This window comes from Schizosaccharomyces cryophilus (assembly GCF_000004155.1).
Source record: "Schizosaccharomyces cryophilus OY26 unplaced genomic scaffold supercont4.1, whole genome shotgun sequence".
NCBI classification, from domain to species: domain Eukaryota; kingdom Fungi; phylum Ascomycota; class Schizosaccharomycetes; order Schizosaccharomycetales; family Schizosaccharomycetaceae; genus Schizosaccharomyces; species Schizosaccharomyces cryophilus.
Genome location: NW_013185624.1, coordinates 747,473 through 765,078, shown reverse-complemented (window position 1 = coordinate 765,078; position 17,606 = coordinate 747,473). Strand labels below are relative to the sequence as shown.

The window sequence follows — 17,606 nt, the reverse complement described above, 5'->3', positions numbered from 1 at the left end:
CTGAGTAAAAGCGTATTACCAAATGAGAGAAACAGTAAATTTTTGATTTTCTATTAACACATCCTTTCTATTTGAAAGTTATAATTATTAACGAGCCAAATGCCAAAAATAATAAACCAGCTATAAAACCCAATATGCATGCATAGCATTAACATTACCAAAAGCAAACAAAAGAACAAGTAGGAGAATCGTTATTATTTTAAGTAAGAAGGTTTTCTTCTTTCTTTAAGTTTCTTGTATTGTCCTTTACGACCACTCATCTTTGATTTTTGAATCTCAAGATATTTCTTCTTAAAGTAACCACGACGTTCGGTATCATTAACTAGTTCATCCGTGATGGTTGATTTTCGTTCACGGGTGGGAATACGGCTAGAAAAGTAATCTTGAGGACCCTCAATGACGGTACCCGTCTGGAAGTACTTTGGCATTTGTTTCGCATTTTCTCTCCTATAGTGACGTTTTGGATCTAAGACGTTACGCATCTTTAAAAGCTGGATGTCGCGCTTTACGGACTCAGTTAACTCGGTTGCCGGCATGTCAAACCAATCTCCTCCAGCAGTGTCCTTAACAGCCTTTTTCTTTTTGGTGATTCCGGGAGCAGGCACGTGAGGATTTAGGGTAGTTGGTTCTTCAATGGAAGAAGATTCATCCACATAAGAGGGCACGTTTGAAACCAATTCGTCCTTCTTCACACATGGGACATTCTTTTGTTGAAAATAGGAAGGTAAATTACAAGCAGATCCAAGCAAATGAGGAATTCTAGAAAAAACAAAACGTTAGTCAAAGAAGAAAAAACAAAAATCCAATTTCCAAATACATACTTGGGTACCCAGTTTTGCTTTGGTAACTCGCTCGTTTGGTTAGCTTGTTTGTCTTGCAAACTGGTTTTTGCAGACTGCAAAAGCCTTGATACTGCAGAAAGATCAAGTGAAAGCTGAGCCTGACTCATTCTTGTTCGCAGAATATTGTCAATCCTGTTTTGGTAAAGGAAGAGAAATTTCACAAACTGGACAGTTGTTCTCCAGTATGGGTAACAATCACGTATACAGAAGTTCATTAAAGTATGTAGTAATGTGGCCGTAAACATTAAAAGCAACTAACGAAATATTGTCAGTTTCGTTAAAGCTAATAACGAATGCATGAATCTCAGCGTTCGTTCATTTAGGATAATAAATCATACCTTAGCGTGCGTACAAATCGATCTAACGTAATGCGGAACATTTCGCAATTAATTCCACCTTTCTCCAAAGGGGGAGGCACCTGCGTGTAAAGAGGGTGTTTCACTACAAACTCAGTGTAAAGAGTCGCGTAGATTTGGTGCAAAACATGGGTTAAAGGTTCGACTTTCGGACTTGTAAAAAAAACCAAACGTAGATTTGTAGGAGTTTCATAAAAATGAAGCTTGTATTGACTGGTCGTGTACGACAGAAAGTCGTCTTTACCATTAGATATTTTGCGAACCATATTTCGTAGAGAGAATATCACACCGAATATAAGTTTTTCGACATCTTCTTCAAACGTTGCAGACTCTAGTTGGGATACTAATGTCTCCATTGAATTGGAATCCGCTGGTTTCCAGCGATGTGCAAAAACACACTCATCTAAGGAATGTTAGTTGCTGTCTCAAAGCATGCTCTATCATGCGTACTTTTTCTGCTAAAGATGTAAAACGCGTAAACAGCCATCATTTATTGACGACAGGGCTTTTTTCTACGAACGAGTGAGAATTTGTCAATCCCACAGTTGGAAATTCAAGTTATAGGCAGAAGGAAGCTTGATTTTGGTGATGAAAGCTGGGATAAACATACCCCCTCGTCATATATACTCTATTTTATCTTCTTCCAATGATACGAAAAAATAGTTTAATTTCAATTAAAGTAAAAGTAAGCGAAGCATTGATCTTCGCTTATTTACGTATCTGATGAATATTAAGGTAATAAAGAAAACAAGATTCGCCATGGTAGAAAGCCTCTTTCATCCATTATTTATTTCCTAAACACAAAGAAATTATTTATACTGTCTATTGAGCATGCTCTTTACTATTTGCGCCACTGCTTCTAAGCGTCACCAATGTAGGACCACCAAAAATACATGCAGAAAAGACCCAACTTAGCGTACTTGCCAAAGATAATTTCTTCGCAAGACACATTCTTAAGGCAAGGAAAGCTTCTAACCCATGCACGATGACCAGAAAGTAAACTGAACCATACAAAAGTCTGGGCCCCAAAAGTTGACGGCTACCGGCTTGTTAACTTTGCTATGCTTAAAATATCTAACAAGAATAACTTACAGTTCTTCGAAACGTGTTCCGTGATAATAGGGCTCAATAAAGACAACGTACATCTGCAAAAAAATAAGCGACAGAACAAAATAACGCCAAAGTGCGTTCCTAGAAACATGAATCTGAAGCGACATTTTCTAATTGTAAACCCTGCTTTTTAGAAAGATTAACAAACAGTAGACGTATATGAAGTTGCTGAAAGTGAAATATATCGCTCTACGTGGCATGTTCATCCTTGTAACTTGACGTTTGATGGTTACTTTATTAAGAAATGCAGAAAGAATAAAGTGGGAACATTCGCAGGCTTAAAAAGTTCTTCTTTGCATGAAATGAAATAGATCAATGTTTAAATTTCTTTAGATCTAAACAGTTCATTTATCCTGCTTGACTTAATGTGAACCTATTGTAGAATCGATTAAAAGAGAGTAAACACTATATGATACACAAACTTATTATATTTATAGCCATAATTTCAATCTAATAAACAAACCACCAAAATCCCGTTTCCTTTCCTTTCGCTAAGAGAGCATCTTTTCTATCTCAGTCTTCTGTTTTTTGACGCTTGCTTGGTGTCTTTTTTGCCAAGCTGTCTTTTACGTTGTCGTAAAGATTTTGAAGTAGGTTTTTCTCCTTTTCTATCAAAACGATAGCGTTCTTTTCGTCTAGAGTTTTCGGATCTTCAAGTTCAGGGTACATTCGCAAACGATTCTCTATAATCTTCAACAGCTTTCGACAATGCTTTGGCTGAATTTCTGACTTTTTGGGTACTTGAGTAGTCTTTTCCTTTTTCTCCATAGTTGCAAAAGACAAACAGATGCCTGTGAAGTCTAAATCACCCGCAGAGAACGTGAAATCTCTTTGCAGTGGTTAGCTTTTGCTCGAAATAAAAAAGTGAATTTTTATCACTTACCCTTCAATATTTGAGAGGACTTCTTTATATAGAAGCAATTCTAATCTCTCGTCTACTTCTTCTTGTCCAATCTTCTTTACATATTCCGACAACCAGTCCTCACCTTTGATCAACACAAAATCATAAGGAGTCCCTTCTGGTTTTGTAAATCCGTATTTTCGAAACAACTCTGAATTGTCAATTTCTCCATATGTGTTCCAAACTTGCTCTCCCTGCTTGATATCACGGCAAGCAATCATGGTCAGCCGACCATCCAAATCGTAGAGACGAATCTAAGTGGTTAGAAACCTATTTACCTTCAAAAAAATAACTTCTTACATTGCATAATTCATCATCACCGTTAAACATATCCGCAACGGGACACATTGACTTTTCAAACTCTTCAGGATCATATTCTGATTCCACATCACTATCTTCTGCCTCGGAATTTCTATCTTCTTCTTGTTCAGCTTTACGATTTCCCTCCTGTTCAAGGAAGGAAGAGCCTTTTGCGCTTTTTACCTCTTTACTAGTGGATGCTTCATGCGGAATATCTTTCGACTCATCTCCCTCTTCCTCAACTGCAGACTCCTCTTTGGATGCTGTTTTCTTTGTGTCAAAGCTATAAGCAAGCATAACAGCTGCCATACGAGCATAATCATCAAAGCGAACATTCGACAGTAGATCCGGATATTTTTCTTTAATAGGTTCAATGGAATCCTTCCAAAGATGATCAATCTCTTCATAATCTCGATTAGATTCAAGGACCGTACCACTTAGCAACTTCTTTTTCTTTTCTTCTTCCCAAAAGAATGGAGACGTAATCCGATCTCTGTTTGGAAAGACATCCAAATAGGGCCTCCAAAAACTATCCGACTTGCTATTCTCGTAAGCCATTGTAAGCAAAAGTGCTGCCCAACCGGGCAAATCTACAACTTCGGAAATCTTTGACAATTCTGAATTCGTAAAACAAAGGACATTCTCTTTTCTAAATGTAACGAGTTCTTCATCCTCCTGCAATGTATTAGCTACCAGTAGATACATTTATTTACAAAGCCCTTACTTTGATATCTTGAGCAGCGACAAAACCGATTCCAAGAGACGGATGGACGGATCGAAGATCTTTTAATTCTAGCTTTTCAGATATACTGTACCCGTTCTGTTCAACGGCCCATTTCAGCATGTCAAGCCCTTTCTTTAACATTTTCAAATACCACTGCATTTGCAGGCAGCTGTTACATATGGTGGACTTGTGTTTATGAACATACACTACGAAGTAACGTTTGCTACCACTACGATAATTTCATATCCTTCACTATGTTAATAAACATGCTGTTTTGCAAAAGTAGCATATCCAAATTTCGCAAGTACCCTTGTATAATCGATTTTGCTTAATTTGAACTTTTGATTATGAGAAGAATTCGTAGATAAAGGGTATTATTATCAAATTTATCTGTAGCTATTTCCAAAATTTTAGTCATAAACGCTTTTCATGAAGGGGTACATTCATTGGTAACATCATCAAGGTTATTTTCATTTCTCACGATAAAAAGGAAGAAGAGTTTTTGCTTAAAATACTCATAGTGTCTTCTTTACTCCAAGTCTTTGCTTGAGCAATAGCAGAAACAGATTCTCCCACAAGCTTGTCAAGGCTATTGGCACTGTGATGGTCACTTTCTGGTAAAATTCGGTCATCCGGAGCAGATTGAATTGTATCTTCCATCTTTTTATAACGACTGTTGATGCCAATGGAGAATGAGTAGTAAAACTCGGACGGCACTTTGTGAGCAGAAAACAAGGAAATCTGCTGACCACTCCCAGAGTAACTGTGAAAACAGATTCTTGGTGGATAGTTTTTTTTTTGACCTTCTCTTATAGATTCGTATTCTCCTGGTTTGTATCTCTTCAATTGAGATTTTGAGGGTATCCAATAACCATCCCAGAATTTCGATAAAACATCGTATATATAAGTGTAAGTTTGCACTGAATGAATACTGACAGTCCTTTGTTCTTTCGATGCCAACTTCAGCTGGGATTCAAACACTTTGATTTGATGTTCCATACGAACATAGTGAGGCGATAACGGTCCTTGCGGCAAAGAAGATCTAGCATCATAAGGCCCAACAGGCAATCGGAAAGGCTTGTCTAATCCAATTTCGCCAACCAAAGCAGAAGGATGTTTGGCGAGAAGTCGGGAAATGGTTTCTGAAAGTTCTGTAAGGGATGTAGGTTGAGGTAAAGCTTGAATAAAATCATCCGGTGGTTCAGGTGAGAGGATTTTTTTATAATGTTCAGTCTTGATAGTCGATTCATCAGACTGAGTTAACCCATTAGGATCATATATCAGATACGAAAACCAAGGATGAATACCAAAGCTTGGAATTACCTTTTCGGGATACTTTTCTGCCAATTCTGAGACATATTCTTGATCCATAGGGCGAGTACTCATGACTATAATTTTCCCCAAAGACAAATCTGGGACGAAATGAAGATCCTCTGGTGTATCTGTTGGGTGGCAATGAGCGTCAATAATCGTATTTAAGCTCATTCTGAGAAGGAAGATGAATAGCTTTCTTTTATAAATAGATGTAGTTCGTTCCCTGTTAAAACAAGAAATAATCCAAAGGATATACCACCTTACCGAATGGTTCTCTTAATAGATATCAAACTAGCTCTTTCTTTTTTAAAAAAAGAAAAATTCAAGAGCTGTAGAATAAAAGTTTTAGCAAGGTAAAAAAAAGTGAGTGTATGTAATTATTTAGGTAAATCTTTCGTCAGTAGAATTTTAGTAGAAAACTGAACAACATCTTTCTGCCTAAAGACTCGAAAATTTCAATAATTATAGAAATTTAAAAGAAAAACAAGGGTTTTCTATAAAAAATAGTTATGGAAGATCATCAGCCAGCTTCATTTACTGCTACACTTTCAAATCCCAGAAACAACATCATTGGGATCCTTGTTGTGGTCATTGGTAGTTTGATTAATCTGCTTCATGTACATCAAACGAAAGAAGGAGAAAAAACAAAATCCCATGTCTCATTGGGACCTCCAGGACGCATAAAATGGACCACACTCTCAATCAATAGAGAGGTTCCTTGTGATGTAAAACCCAAAGAATTAGTCTTCAAAATATTTACAACTTTTGTCCTCTCTCAATTGACCTTGCTCACATTTGACTTGGCTATATTCGGTTTAACAAGCATGGGATTAATTATCACCTGGAAACTTTTTGAACAGGCATGCAAGAACAAAGACGATGACAAACTTTTAGCTGAACGAAAGGAAAGGTTTAAAAATCAAGGACAAAGCAAGCAGGAAGATAAAAAAAAGTCACAGAGTTTAAAGAAGAAAAAGAAGCAGATTTAAAAACTCACGTGAAGCAGATTTTTTAAAATAAGTTCATCAGTAGTTTCATTTAATGAAATTTTTATTCCTCAACGTTTTTAAAAACACAGTTCCATTAACGTAATAAGATTCGGCATTTATTTACATTTACAAAATAACTAAAAACAAAAAAATGCGACAAGCCTGCTTAGAAATAATCTAATCAAGATATTTGCGCAAAAATATAATAATCCTTTGTCATAGTAACTATACATAAAAGAATGAATAAGTTACTCATCAGCAACATGATACGAAGTTTTTCTCATATCGAAAAGACGGCGACGAGCTGCAACCAATTCGTTTTCTATTTTCAGGATCTGTACCTGCTGTTCCATCTCTTGTCGACGATACTCGTGAACACCAAGACTGGAGAAATCTTCATGCTCCATTTCTTTCGAACGCAATGCCATAGTCTCTACTTGTCTTACTAAAGCCTTGCATGCATCTGTTACTGCTTTAGCGGCTTCTTCCAAGTGATCCTGTGTCTTGGATGCAAAGGTTGCCTTGACTCGTGAAGCAGCTACTAACTGAGCTGTAGCAGCTGCCACACCATTCGATGCCACAATTAAATGCTCGAAACTAGCTTTACCGTTGATAACGCCATCGGCAGTTTCAATTAAAGTGACAGTAGCACGAGCAACAGCTTTAGCAGCGGAAATAAGTCCTTCCGTCCAGCGATTGTGCTTTTTATAAAATGCACCTCGAGAGCTAGATCCTCTACCTTGTGCGACAATTTCAGCTTGGGAGGCAGTGGCAGCTTTAATTAGTCTGGCAATCGCTTCGGTAATAGCAATAGAAGCAGCTAATAAGGAATCATGTACTTGCAATTCAGAAGGAGACAAATTGACATCCTTTGGTTGAGCAGCCAGGCCTTGCAATTTAATAATAGCATTCTGAATTGCATTAGCCGTCTCAGCCAACTGTCTGTCTACAAGTTCTTCAATATTATCCCCTCCTGTACTTAATAAGCCAACTGCACTTTCAGATTCCTTATTTAAGAACTTTTCAGAATATTGAGATAGCTGCTGCAAACGTTGTTGCATTTCTACGTTTTCGTTAATGACCATTTCTGTTTTTTGATCGACATCCATCTTCATAGTAGAATGAGAGAATAAGCTTGATAAAAACCTTTTTGCTAGTTCAATCATTTGCCGTGTCTGAGATACTAATTGATCAGATCCTTGATCATCACCAGTAGATCGACTCAAACCTTTAGAGTTATTAGAAACCTCAGACATTGCAGTTGAAAAGGAATTGACACTGTTAATGACTTCAGAATGATCAGCGTTAGGACCATCAGCAAAGTAGTTGTTGAATGCAGTTGCAAAATCCATACAAGCATTACTGGCATTTTCAATAATAGATAGCACAAATTCTGGTGTTGCATATTGATTTCCTGCATGCATAGGAGAATCCAGTTCATGCAAACTAGTATCTAAACGCTGGATACCAGTGAAAAGCACAGAGTCAACAATATCACTTAACTTTTCTAATTGTGACTTCAACAAATCATCTATCTGTGAGTCCATAGCTTGATCAACATCGCTGCGATCTAGTTGGAGGTTCTTCAACTGCAAGAGGGATTCATCAACAGCAGCCTTTTGAATTTCTACTTCTTCTTCTTTTTCCTGTAAAAGTTTACGATATTGAGCTTCAGATTTGTTTAATTCTTGACGGAAGCCATCCAACTCTTGATCTCTTATACGAAGACTTTCTTCCAACTCAGCGACTTCCCTATTATATCGGCTCAACAAACCCGACAATTCCGATGACTTGCTACGCTCAAGAGATGTCGCTTTTTCTTGAAGTAATCGTAATTCACGCTCGTTAGCCTCTTGTTTTCCGCGTTGGGCACGGTGCATCGTATCCAATTCATGGCGAGCACGATCGCGTTCGAGGATCATATCGGCAAGCTCGAGGTTCTTGTTCTTAATTTCACGTTCCATTCGTTCTTTCTTTTCAATAGCTTCTTGTGCAGAGTTTGCCTTAAGCTGAAGCTGTTTGTACTTAGATAACAGATCCAAATGCTCCTGACGAAGCTGCGTGTAGAGTTTAGCAAGCGCCTCGTATTTGCTCTTCCAAGTGCTGATTTGGCTCCTTAAAGAATCAATTAGATCGTCATTCTGGTGAATTTGTTCCTGAATATTAACGCCAGACTGGTTTAACTCGTTCTCCAATGCTTTTACTCTAGCATCGTACTGGTGAAGAAGCATATTGCTCTGTTCCAATTGAGCTCTAGTGCCAGCTAATTGCTGTTCCATGCCAGCAAGCTGTCCTTGGCTTTGCATTTGCATCTGTTGTTGAAACATTTGTTCCTGAGCAGCTCGCTGCTGATCAGCCTGAGCCCTTTGAATAGCCTCCATGGCTTGTTGATGTTGTTGAGCAGCAAGGCGCTGACGTTCCATTTCAGCAGATTGTTGGGCAGCAAGAGCTTGTTGTTGTGCGGCGATTTGTTGGTCATATGCTGGTTCAGACCAAAACTCTTGAATGGATTCAGGTTCACTATAATTGGGAACAGGTTCTATATCGTTTGCTGAGGGGAAGTTCATTTCCAACTGAGAAGAGCTGCCTGTTTGCTGAGGGCCAATGGAAGATGTACCAGTCGGTTGCGGTGCCACGGAAGCAGGACGCTTTGGCAATTCTGGCAAATTATCATCACCCTCCAGATCTGGTGGATCATGGGGAAGACGGGGAACAGAAATTAAGCTAGTCAGGTAACGAAGGTTGGAGCAATCTGCATAAAAATGACGAAGACGATGGTGTTGAGATATATATCTTTGCTTCAAAGGTTCTAATGTATCAGCACCATCGATAGTCTTGTATAATGCACGCAGCATACTAATCAAAAAACGGTAGATACCGTATGACTCTTGGACTAATGGAACCAAGGCAGAAATACGACACTCGTTTTTACTAGAACGTTTGAAAGAAGAGAAAATTTGCTTTTGAAAATCATCAATATGGTCTTGGAGATTCATCATATCGTAAACTGTTTCATAACCTTCATTAGGATCATCAACTTGTCGAAGACTAATGTATTCCTTGTACTCAAAAGTTCCATTAAATTCAGGATGCTGAGCATGAAAAGCAAGCTTGTCCAATAAATAGTCTACGTAGTCTCGAATCAAGCCACTATAGCCTCTCGTTCCTTCTCCTCCAGGAAATTGGCGAGCACATGTTTTCAGCCATCCTCTTTCAGGTTGCGAATCTTTTAATGCACACCTATGACCTTCTTGAAGTACTCGATGAATTGCAATCAAAGCCTTAAAAGTCTGTATTTCGCTAGCAAACAATGGCTGTACTTTAACAGCCGTCCAAAAGGGCCTGGCTGTATGATGATCCCAGGTAAAAACGATGCAACTACGTACATGCTTCCTTTTTGGAGCTGTTTCATCAACACTAGTCGCTTTTCGCACGCTTGTGACCAAAGACGCGTCTGACTGCATATGGTCTGCTTGTAAACGAAAGGAACTCATATTGCAGCGCTTCCCAATGGTAACTAACCAATTGTCTCCTCCAAAAAAAGATTGTAATAGATCAAAATCTCCTTAAATTTGTTCAAAATTAGCCAATGGCCTTTCCTCGTAAAAGAATGTGGTTCTTAAAAGGAACCACATCCGTACATCATGACTGAAATCATGAAATTGAGAAGCGGAACGAGTTATGCTATTATTGTTTTAGAACAAGCTGTAACGATACAAAAGAAATGATGATGGAAGACAATAAATTAGTATTAAAAATAACATGCATATTCACTAACATATGAATTTGTATGGTGAAAGATATCTATTAACAAGTATTATGATTACGTTTTCTGATATGTTTTCAATGGATTACTATTTAGCTTAGCTTATTGGTAGTAAACAGAATCAATCAACTATTCAACATATTTCATATACACTTAATGTACCTGTCGTAAGTTTACCAATCTAAGGAAAGGAATGTTTTTTCGTATAGTTCTGCTTGAGCTTTTGCCTTGCTTTGTGTCTTTGCTCTGTCATAATATATTTTGCAAGACTTTGACCGACATAAAACAGGATCAGAAGATGAAATACAACTGCATCCGCGACATATATCTTCTAATCTTGCTAATCGAACAGCAACATCCTTGCTCTGTTGAATAACTCTAGTCGTAGCCGCTGGTATATTTCTCAAACAGTCATCACAAAGATATTTATTCTCGGAAGAATTTTGGTTGCTTACCATGTTCCGAAGACAGGATGAACAAAGCCTTTCTGTCAAAAATTTATCTAAAGTCTTTTTATGAACTTGGGAACCGTCATCCAAATATCCTGTTCGTATCAGCTTGTGAAGTCGCTTCGGCATCTCATTGTACCAAGATTCAGCACTGGCACCCAAAAGATTCAAGAATCTATCTAACGGAGGTATTAGATTGTGCCGTATATAATAATCAATATCTAGTTGTGAAAAACTGTCCAAAAGGTATTCCTCCGGAGAGACAGAACGATTCGCCAAAGTGGTCCCTGGTGCTCCCGCTATGACCAAATATGGAACACGTTCACCATATTGAGGCTCAGATCTAGGATCTTTAGTCATTAAACGTCTTGCCATACTAGCCCCCGGAGGGGCTGTACTTAGCTCTTTGTATTTATCCATGCGCACTTCCTTGTTATAACAGAAATCCATAGCTGGAATTTCTCCGGACATAATTTGGGAACAGACTTCTTGGAACCCCTTTTTCACTTGCGATAAATCTTTAGACTGAAATAACTTTTCTATGCAGCTACGAAGGATCTTCTGTTGAATGGGTGTGCCATCTCGTCGCACTGTCTCAATCCCTTTAGCGTCAAAAGAGGGAACAGCCTCACTCACTTTTTCATACTTGTAACCAACGTACCTTTTTTTTGCCAGTAAAAAGCAAGGTAAGTATACCTTTTCGAACTTTAGACGAATTGGTGAAGGATACATTGAGGTAATTTCTGACGCAAGCAAGTGGCCAATCTCAAATGCTTGTTCTTTAGTTTGTCCCGGTAATTCGACAAACAAACTATCAGTGTCACCGTAAACAACTTTTGCGTTATAACTTTCATGGTTGTTGATGTAGGAAATTGCGTTTCCAAGAAGTTCTCTTCCTGTTTCGACAATCGTGTCAGCAATTTCTGAGCAAGGCATTCGACCTGAGAAGGAAGCAGACGTATAACCATATGTTACATTTGCAATCAACTTTAGTGCCAATTGCCGACTATCTAGAATTTGATATACATATGCAGAGTCACATTCTTTCATTCCCTTTTTTATCATAGCCCTGGTTTCGATAAGTTCTTCAAGCATTTTGGCTATCAAAGACTTTCTAATATCTTTGTTTACATATGCGTATCCATTTGGTGAAATATATATGTTGTCTCTAACAAAGTCTAATACACGAGGATCGACAGAATAAGACATAAATCCAAGTTTAAATTTTCCGTTAACAGATCTTATCGGTCCTAAACAAGTGGAATAGCACAAATTATATGCTATGATGATAGAAGGATACAAGGATTGAAAATCTAGTACCAACACAGGATTATGATACATATTGGATTTGGGTTCCAAAACTAATGGTAAAGCTTCCAGCGCATTTTGCTCAGCTACTTGCTTAGCACTTGGAGAAACAAGCACATAGTTCTCGGATTTTGCAATACGAAACATGATTGCTTCGACTTTAAACTGTGAACCTCTCGATATAACAGACATAAAGTCAATACCTACGACTCGTGCCTGCTCCCGGATTTTCGTAATGATTGATCTTGAGGATAGTATTTCCAAAGTAAATTTTGTTCTTTTCAACATGTACTGAAACAGAATATGTTTGTCATGATAAACAGGTGTACTCCAGAGTTGTACTAAATCTCCTTGTCTGTAGAAAGGTGTTTGGATACCAAATAAGTGAGCGACCACATTTTCTAGTGAATAGTTCAAAAGGTTAATTTCTCCTCTCATTATCCGCCAAATATTTAACATGTGTCGCCCAACAATCTTAATTGATGATGTCGTTGAATAATGCCAAGCATCATTCTTTTTCGCAAAGGCTCCCTTCGTTGTATCAGCCAACCGTGAAAGCTGCTCCGGAAGATCATAATTGAACTTGTATGCCGCTCTTTCAATAAGATACCCCCACGAGCTATTATGTACTTCGTAACCGCATAATATTGTGGGATCTAATTGACGCGTCAGGGAAATTATTTCATTCAGTAACTCAATTTCAGAGAAAACCACTAAAACTGTAGCACCTGGAAAAGATTTTTCAAAAGCAGCGCTTTCTACTTTGGGAGAATTTACAATAAATCCATATTTTTCAATGGAACGAATGTTGGCATTTTCTTGATAAGCCCAAAAACAGCTTTCTACGGGGTCTTTGGAAGGATCAGGAAGTAGTCCATTTTTGCTGCTGCAAAACAATTCAAGAGATAGTATACGTATAGAAGCATAGGGATCTTTGCTAAAGACCTTTCGCTGACTAGCAGATGGAGCTTTATCAATATTGGTTTTTATTTGTTTTTGTTTAGACCAATTATTCAATTCAGAAAGGGTTGGAGGAGGAAGAGCATATTCCCATGTCGTAGACGGTTTAACAGACGGTAGCTTAAGCGATGTACTCACTATACCCTCTTCAACATGACCATCGAAGTGAAAATCTTGAAGGTATTTTGCTGTAATGCCTCGCGGATAATATATATTTCCTAAATACTCTTGATAACCAGAAGGAATATCCTTCGCCAGACTGTAGTGTACATAGGGATACAGTATTGTTGGTAAATTAGCAGACACTAGCGTATCAATTAAATGTTGATGAGATGGCGGTTCTTTAGCAAAAATATATTCTTCTCTGCGAGGCTTATAGGGTAAGTAATATTCTTTTGGTAGCTGTGTCCACCTAGTTACCTCTTCAAAATTGATAGGTGGTTTTCTGTACTTTTGAAAGCGGACGAGACCAGTTTCAGGATTGCTAGAAGGAAGAGGACGTGAACTAGAAGATGACTCATCGGATGAAGCTATAAGCTCAACTGGACGTTTTCTAACATTACCACCTCCTTTAAGGCGTAAATTCGAATTTGGCGAATTCAAAGGGGAGCTGAGAACCCGATATGCTTCGTTCAATGAAGGAGGGCTTGATTTGGGAGAGTCTAACGGGGATTCGGATAATGGCGGAGATGAAGAGTTTGAAACAACTCCCAAATCTGAATTCGGCTGTACGAATGGGAATGATTCAAAGATGGAGTCTCCCATAATACGCTCCAACTCGGAATCCAACTGCTCGAAGGAATTCTCAACTTCAACATTGTTTGTTTTCATCTTCTCTTGGGATGGAGCCTGTATATTAGAAGAAACTTGACGATCTTCACTTGATAATTGAGAAATCGAGGCTAGACTTTGGGAGGAATAAGTAGGGTTTATGAAATGCAGGGCAACGAAAACTGTGGGTACTTCAGGCCACGGGTCAGAAATATTCAATGGTTCCAATTGAAAAGTCCTCCTACTAGCCTCATTTAATGATTTTGCGAAATCCTTTTTTAACTGATCTTCGTTTTTCCAATGTGGAGAACATCTAGTGATATTATCAGCGGTAGCCTTTAAAGACAATTGAGTCTGCTGTAATTCTGAGAAGCTAACAGTTTCATCCGTACTAATAACATTTCGTCTTTTAGCTTCCGATTTCCAGATTTCGGAAAGACTAGTAATAAGCAAAGAATCGTGTGCGGACGATGGCTCAACTAGAGAAGAATGAAGATTGCGTTCTACCAAATAATCAGAATTAAGGATTGCTTGAGGGGTCATATGAAACTCTAACTCACAGTATGACTTTCGTTCTTTCGAAGCTCGTAAATGTTCACCATTGCACTGAATGGGAGCACAACCATACAGGTTATAGTCAACCATAAATTGTAAAAGGTAGGGAAGATGAGACTCATAGACTTGAATAACTTTATTTAGGATTGCTCCTTGACGAAAAAGATCCACCAATCTATCCCTGTTTTTGGGACTGTAGAGAGCGATTTTTAAAAACCGTCGATAACCGACATTGTACCCGTAAAATGGGATTCCCTTGACGAGTTGAACACTTTGAACAGAAGGTCTATATTTTTCTGGCTGGGCTCTAGCAGCTAAAGCAAGGGCATGATGAATAGCAAGGTGCATAATATTAAGGAAAGTCGTTATGCTTCCCTGCTCTTCAATTTCATTCGAAAAGTCGGAATATTCAACATAGAGATAAGGAAATACATTATGAAGAAAGCAGCAAACTGTTTCTGAATTTTCGTTAATTCCAAAAATTCGAATGACTGGGAACAGTGGAAGATTGCCTTCATCATTGTCCAAATCATCAACCAAATCATCATAGGAAGGATCATAAGGTTCCAATTCCCAGTCAATGTACTCCAGCGAGAAATTCATGTGATGTGTTTACACATTAGCAATTTTGAACGACCTTTATGAAATGATATATAAGCCTTTTCGCAGAGAAACGAAATACCACAAACCTTAGAGTATATATCACCTATGAACTATAAAATTATTGAACAACGCTTAATCAATTGGAACCAAAGCGTACTTTCATGAAGGTTTCAATTACATTGATTTGTGGTCTACGAAGGTATTCCAAACATTTCTTACCTTCTTATATGAGCGGAAAACAAAACGAAATCGGAGCGAATTGGTCCAAAAAGAGATGTTTGACAAAAGCAGAGTGTTCAGATGGTGAGTTATTTGGATATCGTTTTAAGGTGAGGCAAATCGTTTTAAGAATAAATGTGAGCATTGTATCAAGGATGAGGGTTCTTCATTTAAAATCGAGAATTAAATTCTGAAGAATGAAGAAATTTTAAACACCTAGTTGTAGTTGATTAATTTCAAAGGCTAGTAGGAACTAGTTAAGTCTGCTCGACTAGAAAAAGTTATCTATGAGCCAGAACATATTTTTGAAACACAGCGTTTTGATACCTTAATATTAACTATGGTTTTCTTGAAATGTTAGAAACATATTCCATTAAGCCTAACCAAGAATCCTTCGTATAGTTATCTTTTCTCTCGTTTACTTTTTATTTTCATCTTCGAGTAACATGACAATGCCAGAAAATACTGGGTTTCTGTCGACATACGGCACAGAGCAACATTTACTCATTGAATACTTTTTTCGATGAGTTTTTGTTTTCTTCGTTCTTCTTCAAAGATAATGGCAACAGAATTGGTTAGGACTTTTCGTACTACTGATTGACCCATACTCTAATGAGGAAAGTCAGATTCGCTGACTCTACTTAATACGCGATCCTCTCGATATTTCCTACAATCCAATAAGCTTTATAATCCGTTGAAATCCGTTCTCGAAAAAACTATGGAAATTTCAATGTTCATTTCTTATGTTTCGTCTGTTTACATGTGATGACATCCAAGGTGACTACGGCATTATAATATACTACTTAATATTACATTTTGAGAGTCAGGTGATGGAACGCGGGTAGTGGATCCTTGATTACTCCTTGATTACTCCTTGATTACTCCTTGATTCCTTGACTCCTTAATTACTCCTTGGACAAAGAAAAAATTCGGGTATAAAAAAGGGATGTGAGAAGAAAAATGTTTGCTTTAAACAAACATCTTTTACCTTTCTTGATTATTTGATATCCGGCCGCCTTTCAAAAACGCTTGAAAAAATGTCGATTCAACAACTTGTCTTAGTTACTGGTGTCACAGGCTTCGTTGGAGCCCATGTTGCTGTGTCTTTGCTCAAAAAAGGTTACCGTGTACGTGGTACCGTCCGTTCCATGGAAAAGGCTAACGAGCTTGTCCGCTTAAATCCCGATCTCAAAGACAAGATCGAGTTTGTCATCGTCAAGGACATTGTTGAACCCGATGCGTTTAAGGATGCTGTCAAGAACTGCGATTATATCTGTCACGTTGCTTCTCCTTTTTTCTTTGACAAAGTAGATAATAATAAGACTCAACTTTTGGACCCCGCTGTTAAAGGTACACTCAGTGCCTTGGAGGCTGCCATGAATGAGCCTAGGATAAAGCGTGTAGTTATTACTTCTTCCTTTGTTGCTATGGCAGACTTCAGCATCGATCCATATACGGGTTATAACTATACTGAAAAGGACTGGAATCCGGTTAGTTATGAGGAGGCTGTAAGTACTAAGGATGGTTTTGTTGCTTATGCTGCCTCTAAAAAGTTTTCTGAAAAGGCAGCCCGCGAATTCGTAAAAGAGAAACAAACTCATTTCGATATCTGCACTGTTAACCCAATCTTTGTGTTTGGACCACCCATCCATCCCATGAACAGTATGGAATCTTTGAACACTTCTAACCTAATTATATGGAACCTCATTAATGGTTCCAAGGTACAACCCGATTTCCAACAATTTCAAGTCGATGTTCGTGACCTTGCCAATGCCCATATCCTTGCTATGACTAAACCGCAATTGAGTAACGGCCGTTTGCTCTTATCTCAAGGAAGCTTCACAACTGACGGTATTTGCAAAATTCTTCGTGAAAAATTCCCTGACAGGAAGGATGTCATATCTGAGCCAACTGATGTCCCTTTTAACGAAAAGCATTATGTATTGGATAATTCTTACTCCAAGTCCCTTGGTTTGCAATACTACAGCGAAGAGCAAACCTATGTTGACACTGCTTTGATGCTTTGGGCCCGTGCTAAGCAATTAGCTAAAGCCAAGCAACTTGCTTAAAGGTTGCAATTTAGAAATGTTTTGCTCTTCATCATTTATCATTTAGTTTTAGGGGTTCTAAGAACGTTTCTGCTTAAGATTGTGATATTGTAATTTGCAAAGTTATAGTATTGAAATCTGCAAGTTTTCCTTAGAATAAAAAAAAAAGACTGATGCATGCATTAACATTCTTCTGACTCGCCCAATCTCTTCTTCTTTCCCTTTCCTTTAGAAAAATATATAGCTAAATAAAACAATATTAAAATTGAAAGTTTCAGCAGTACTCATAGCATTTATAGCATCATAACAAGAAGTATTAATCTAGTTAAGGAGGAAATAAGCAATAGGTATTTGTTCTTCCATATAGGATTTCAATTGACCTTATTTACTA

At 38.0% G+C, this 17,606-nt stretch overlaps 9 protein-coding genes across 9 annotated transcripts; 2 read left to right on the top strand and 7 right to left on the bottom strand.

Annotated features, from left to right (window-relative positions):
- Window positions 1–194: 194 nt before the first annotated feature.
- Window positions 195–949, bottom strand: SPOG_03908 (rRNA processing protein Fcf2; the record flags this gene model as incomplete). Its single annotated transcript, XM_013166172.1, has 2 exons — window positions 195–759; window positions 822–949. The coding sequence occupies 2 exons, from the start codon at window positions 947–949 to the stop codon at window positions 195–197; spliced, it is 693 nt and encodes a 230-aa protein (XP_013021626.1).
- Window positions 950–1,037: 88 nt separating this feature from the next.
- On the bottom strand, window positions 1,038–1,685 carry SPOG_03907 (TRAPP complex subunit Bet5; the record flags this gene model as incomplete). The annotated part of the gene is made up of 3 exons (XM_013166171.1): window positions 1,038–1,125; window positions 1,181–1,601; window positions 1,649–1,685. 3 exons carry the CDS (start codon window positions 1,683–1,685, stop codon window positions 1,038–1,040), a joined length of 546 nt encoding a protein of 181 aa, XP_013021625.1.
- Window positions 1,686–1,903: 218 nt separating this feature from the next.
- On the bottom strand, window positions 1,904–2,648 carry SPOG_05530 (uncharacterized protein). The gene is made up of 2 exons (XM_013166648.1): window positions 2,291–2,648; window positions 1,904–2,237 (listed from the first exon to the last, which is right to left on the bottom strand). The coding sequence occupies exons 1-2, from the start codon at window positions 2,413–2,415 to the stop codon at window positions 2,021–2,023; spliced, it is 342 nt and encodes a 113-aa protein (XP_013022102.1). The 5' UTR covers window positions 2,416–2,648; the 3' UTR covers window positions 1,904–2,020.
- A 68-nt stretch (window positions 2,649–2,716) lies between these two features.
- On the bottom strand, window positions 2,717–4,398 carry SPOG_03906 (lysine methyltransferase). Its single transcript, XM_013166170.1, has 4 exons — window positions 4,234–4,398; window positions 3,510–4,184; window positions 3,192–3,463; window positions 2,717–3,137 (listed from the first exon to the last, which is right to left on the bottom strand). The coding sequence occupies exons 1-4, from the start codon at window positions 4,390–4,392 to the stop codon at window positions 2,822–2,824; spliced, it is 1,422 nt and encodes a 473-aa protein (XP_013021624.1). The 5' UTR covers window positions 4,393–4,398; the 3' UTR covers window positions 2,717–2,821.
- Window positions 4,399–4,710: 312 nt separating this feature from the next.
- On the bottom strand, window positions 4,711–5,718 carry SPOG_03905 (TatD DNase family Scn1; the record flags this gene model as incomplete). Its single annotated transcript, XM_013166169.1, has 1 exon — window positions 4,711–5,718. The coding sequence occupies one exon, from the start codon at window positions 5,716–5,718 to the stop codon at window positions 4,711–4,713; it is 1,008 nt and encodes a 335-aa protein (XP_013021623.1).
- A 224-nt stretch (window positions 5,719–5,942) lies between these two features.
- On the top strand, window positions 5,943–6,650 carry SPOG_03904 (uncharacterized protein). The gene has a single exon (XM_013166168.1). The coding sequence runs from the start codon at window positions 6,057–6,059 to the stop codon at window positions 6,534–6,536; it is 480 nt and encodes a 159-aa protein (XP_013021622.1). The 5' UTR covers window positions 5,943–6,056; the 3' UTR covers window positions 6,537–6,650.
- On the bottom strand, window positions 6,575–10,149 carry SPOG_03903 (huntingtin-interacting protein). Its single transcript, XM_013166167.1, has one exon. It carries the CDS (start codon window positions 10,028–10,030, stop codon window positions 6,785–6,787), a length of 3,246 nt encoding a protein of 1,081 aa, XP_013021621.1. The 5' UTR covers window positions 10,031–10,149; the 3' UTR covers window positions 6,575–6,784.
- A 182-nt stretch (window positions 10,150–10,331) lies between these two features.
- SPOG_03902 (DNA polymerase zeta catalytic subunit Rev3) lies at window positions 10,332–15,532 on the bottom strand. Its single transcript, XM_013166166.1, has 2 exons — window positions 15,495–15,532; window positions 10,332–15,438 (listed from the first exon to the last, which is right to left on the bottom strand). Exon 2 carries the CDS (start codon window positions 14,946–14,948, stop codon window positions 10,476–10,478), a length of 4,473 nt encoding a protein of 1,490 aa, XP_013021620.1. The 5' UTR covers window positions 14,949–15,438; window positions 15,495–15,532; the 3' UTR covers window positions 10,332–10,475.
- On the top strand, window positions 15,359–17,493 carry SPOG_03901 (flavonol reductase/cinnamoyl-CoA reductase family). The gene has a single exon (XM_013166165.1). It carries the CDS (start codon window positions 16,205–16,207, stop codon window positions 17,234–17,236), a length of 1,032 nt encoding a protein of 343 aa, XP_013021619.1. The 5' UTR covers window positions 15,359–16,204; the 3' UTR covers window positions 17,237–17,493.
- Window positions 17,494–17,606: the final 113 nt, after the last annotated feature.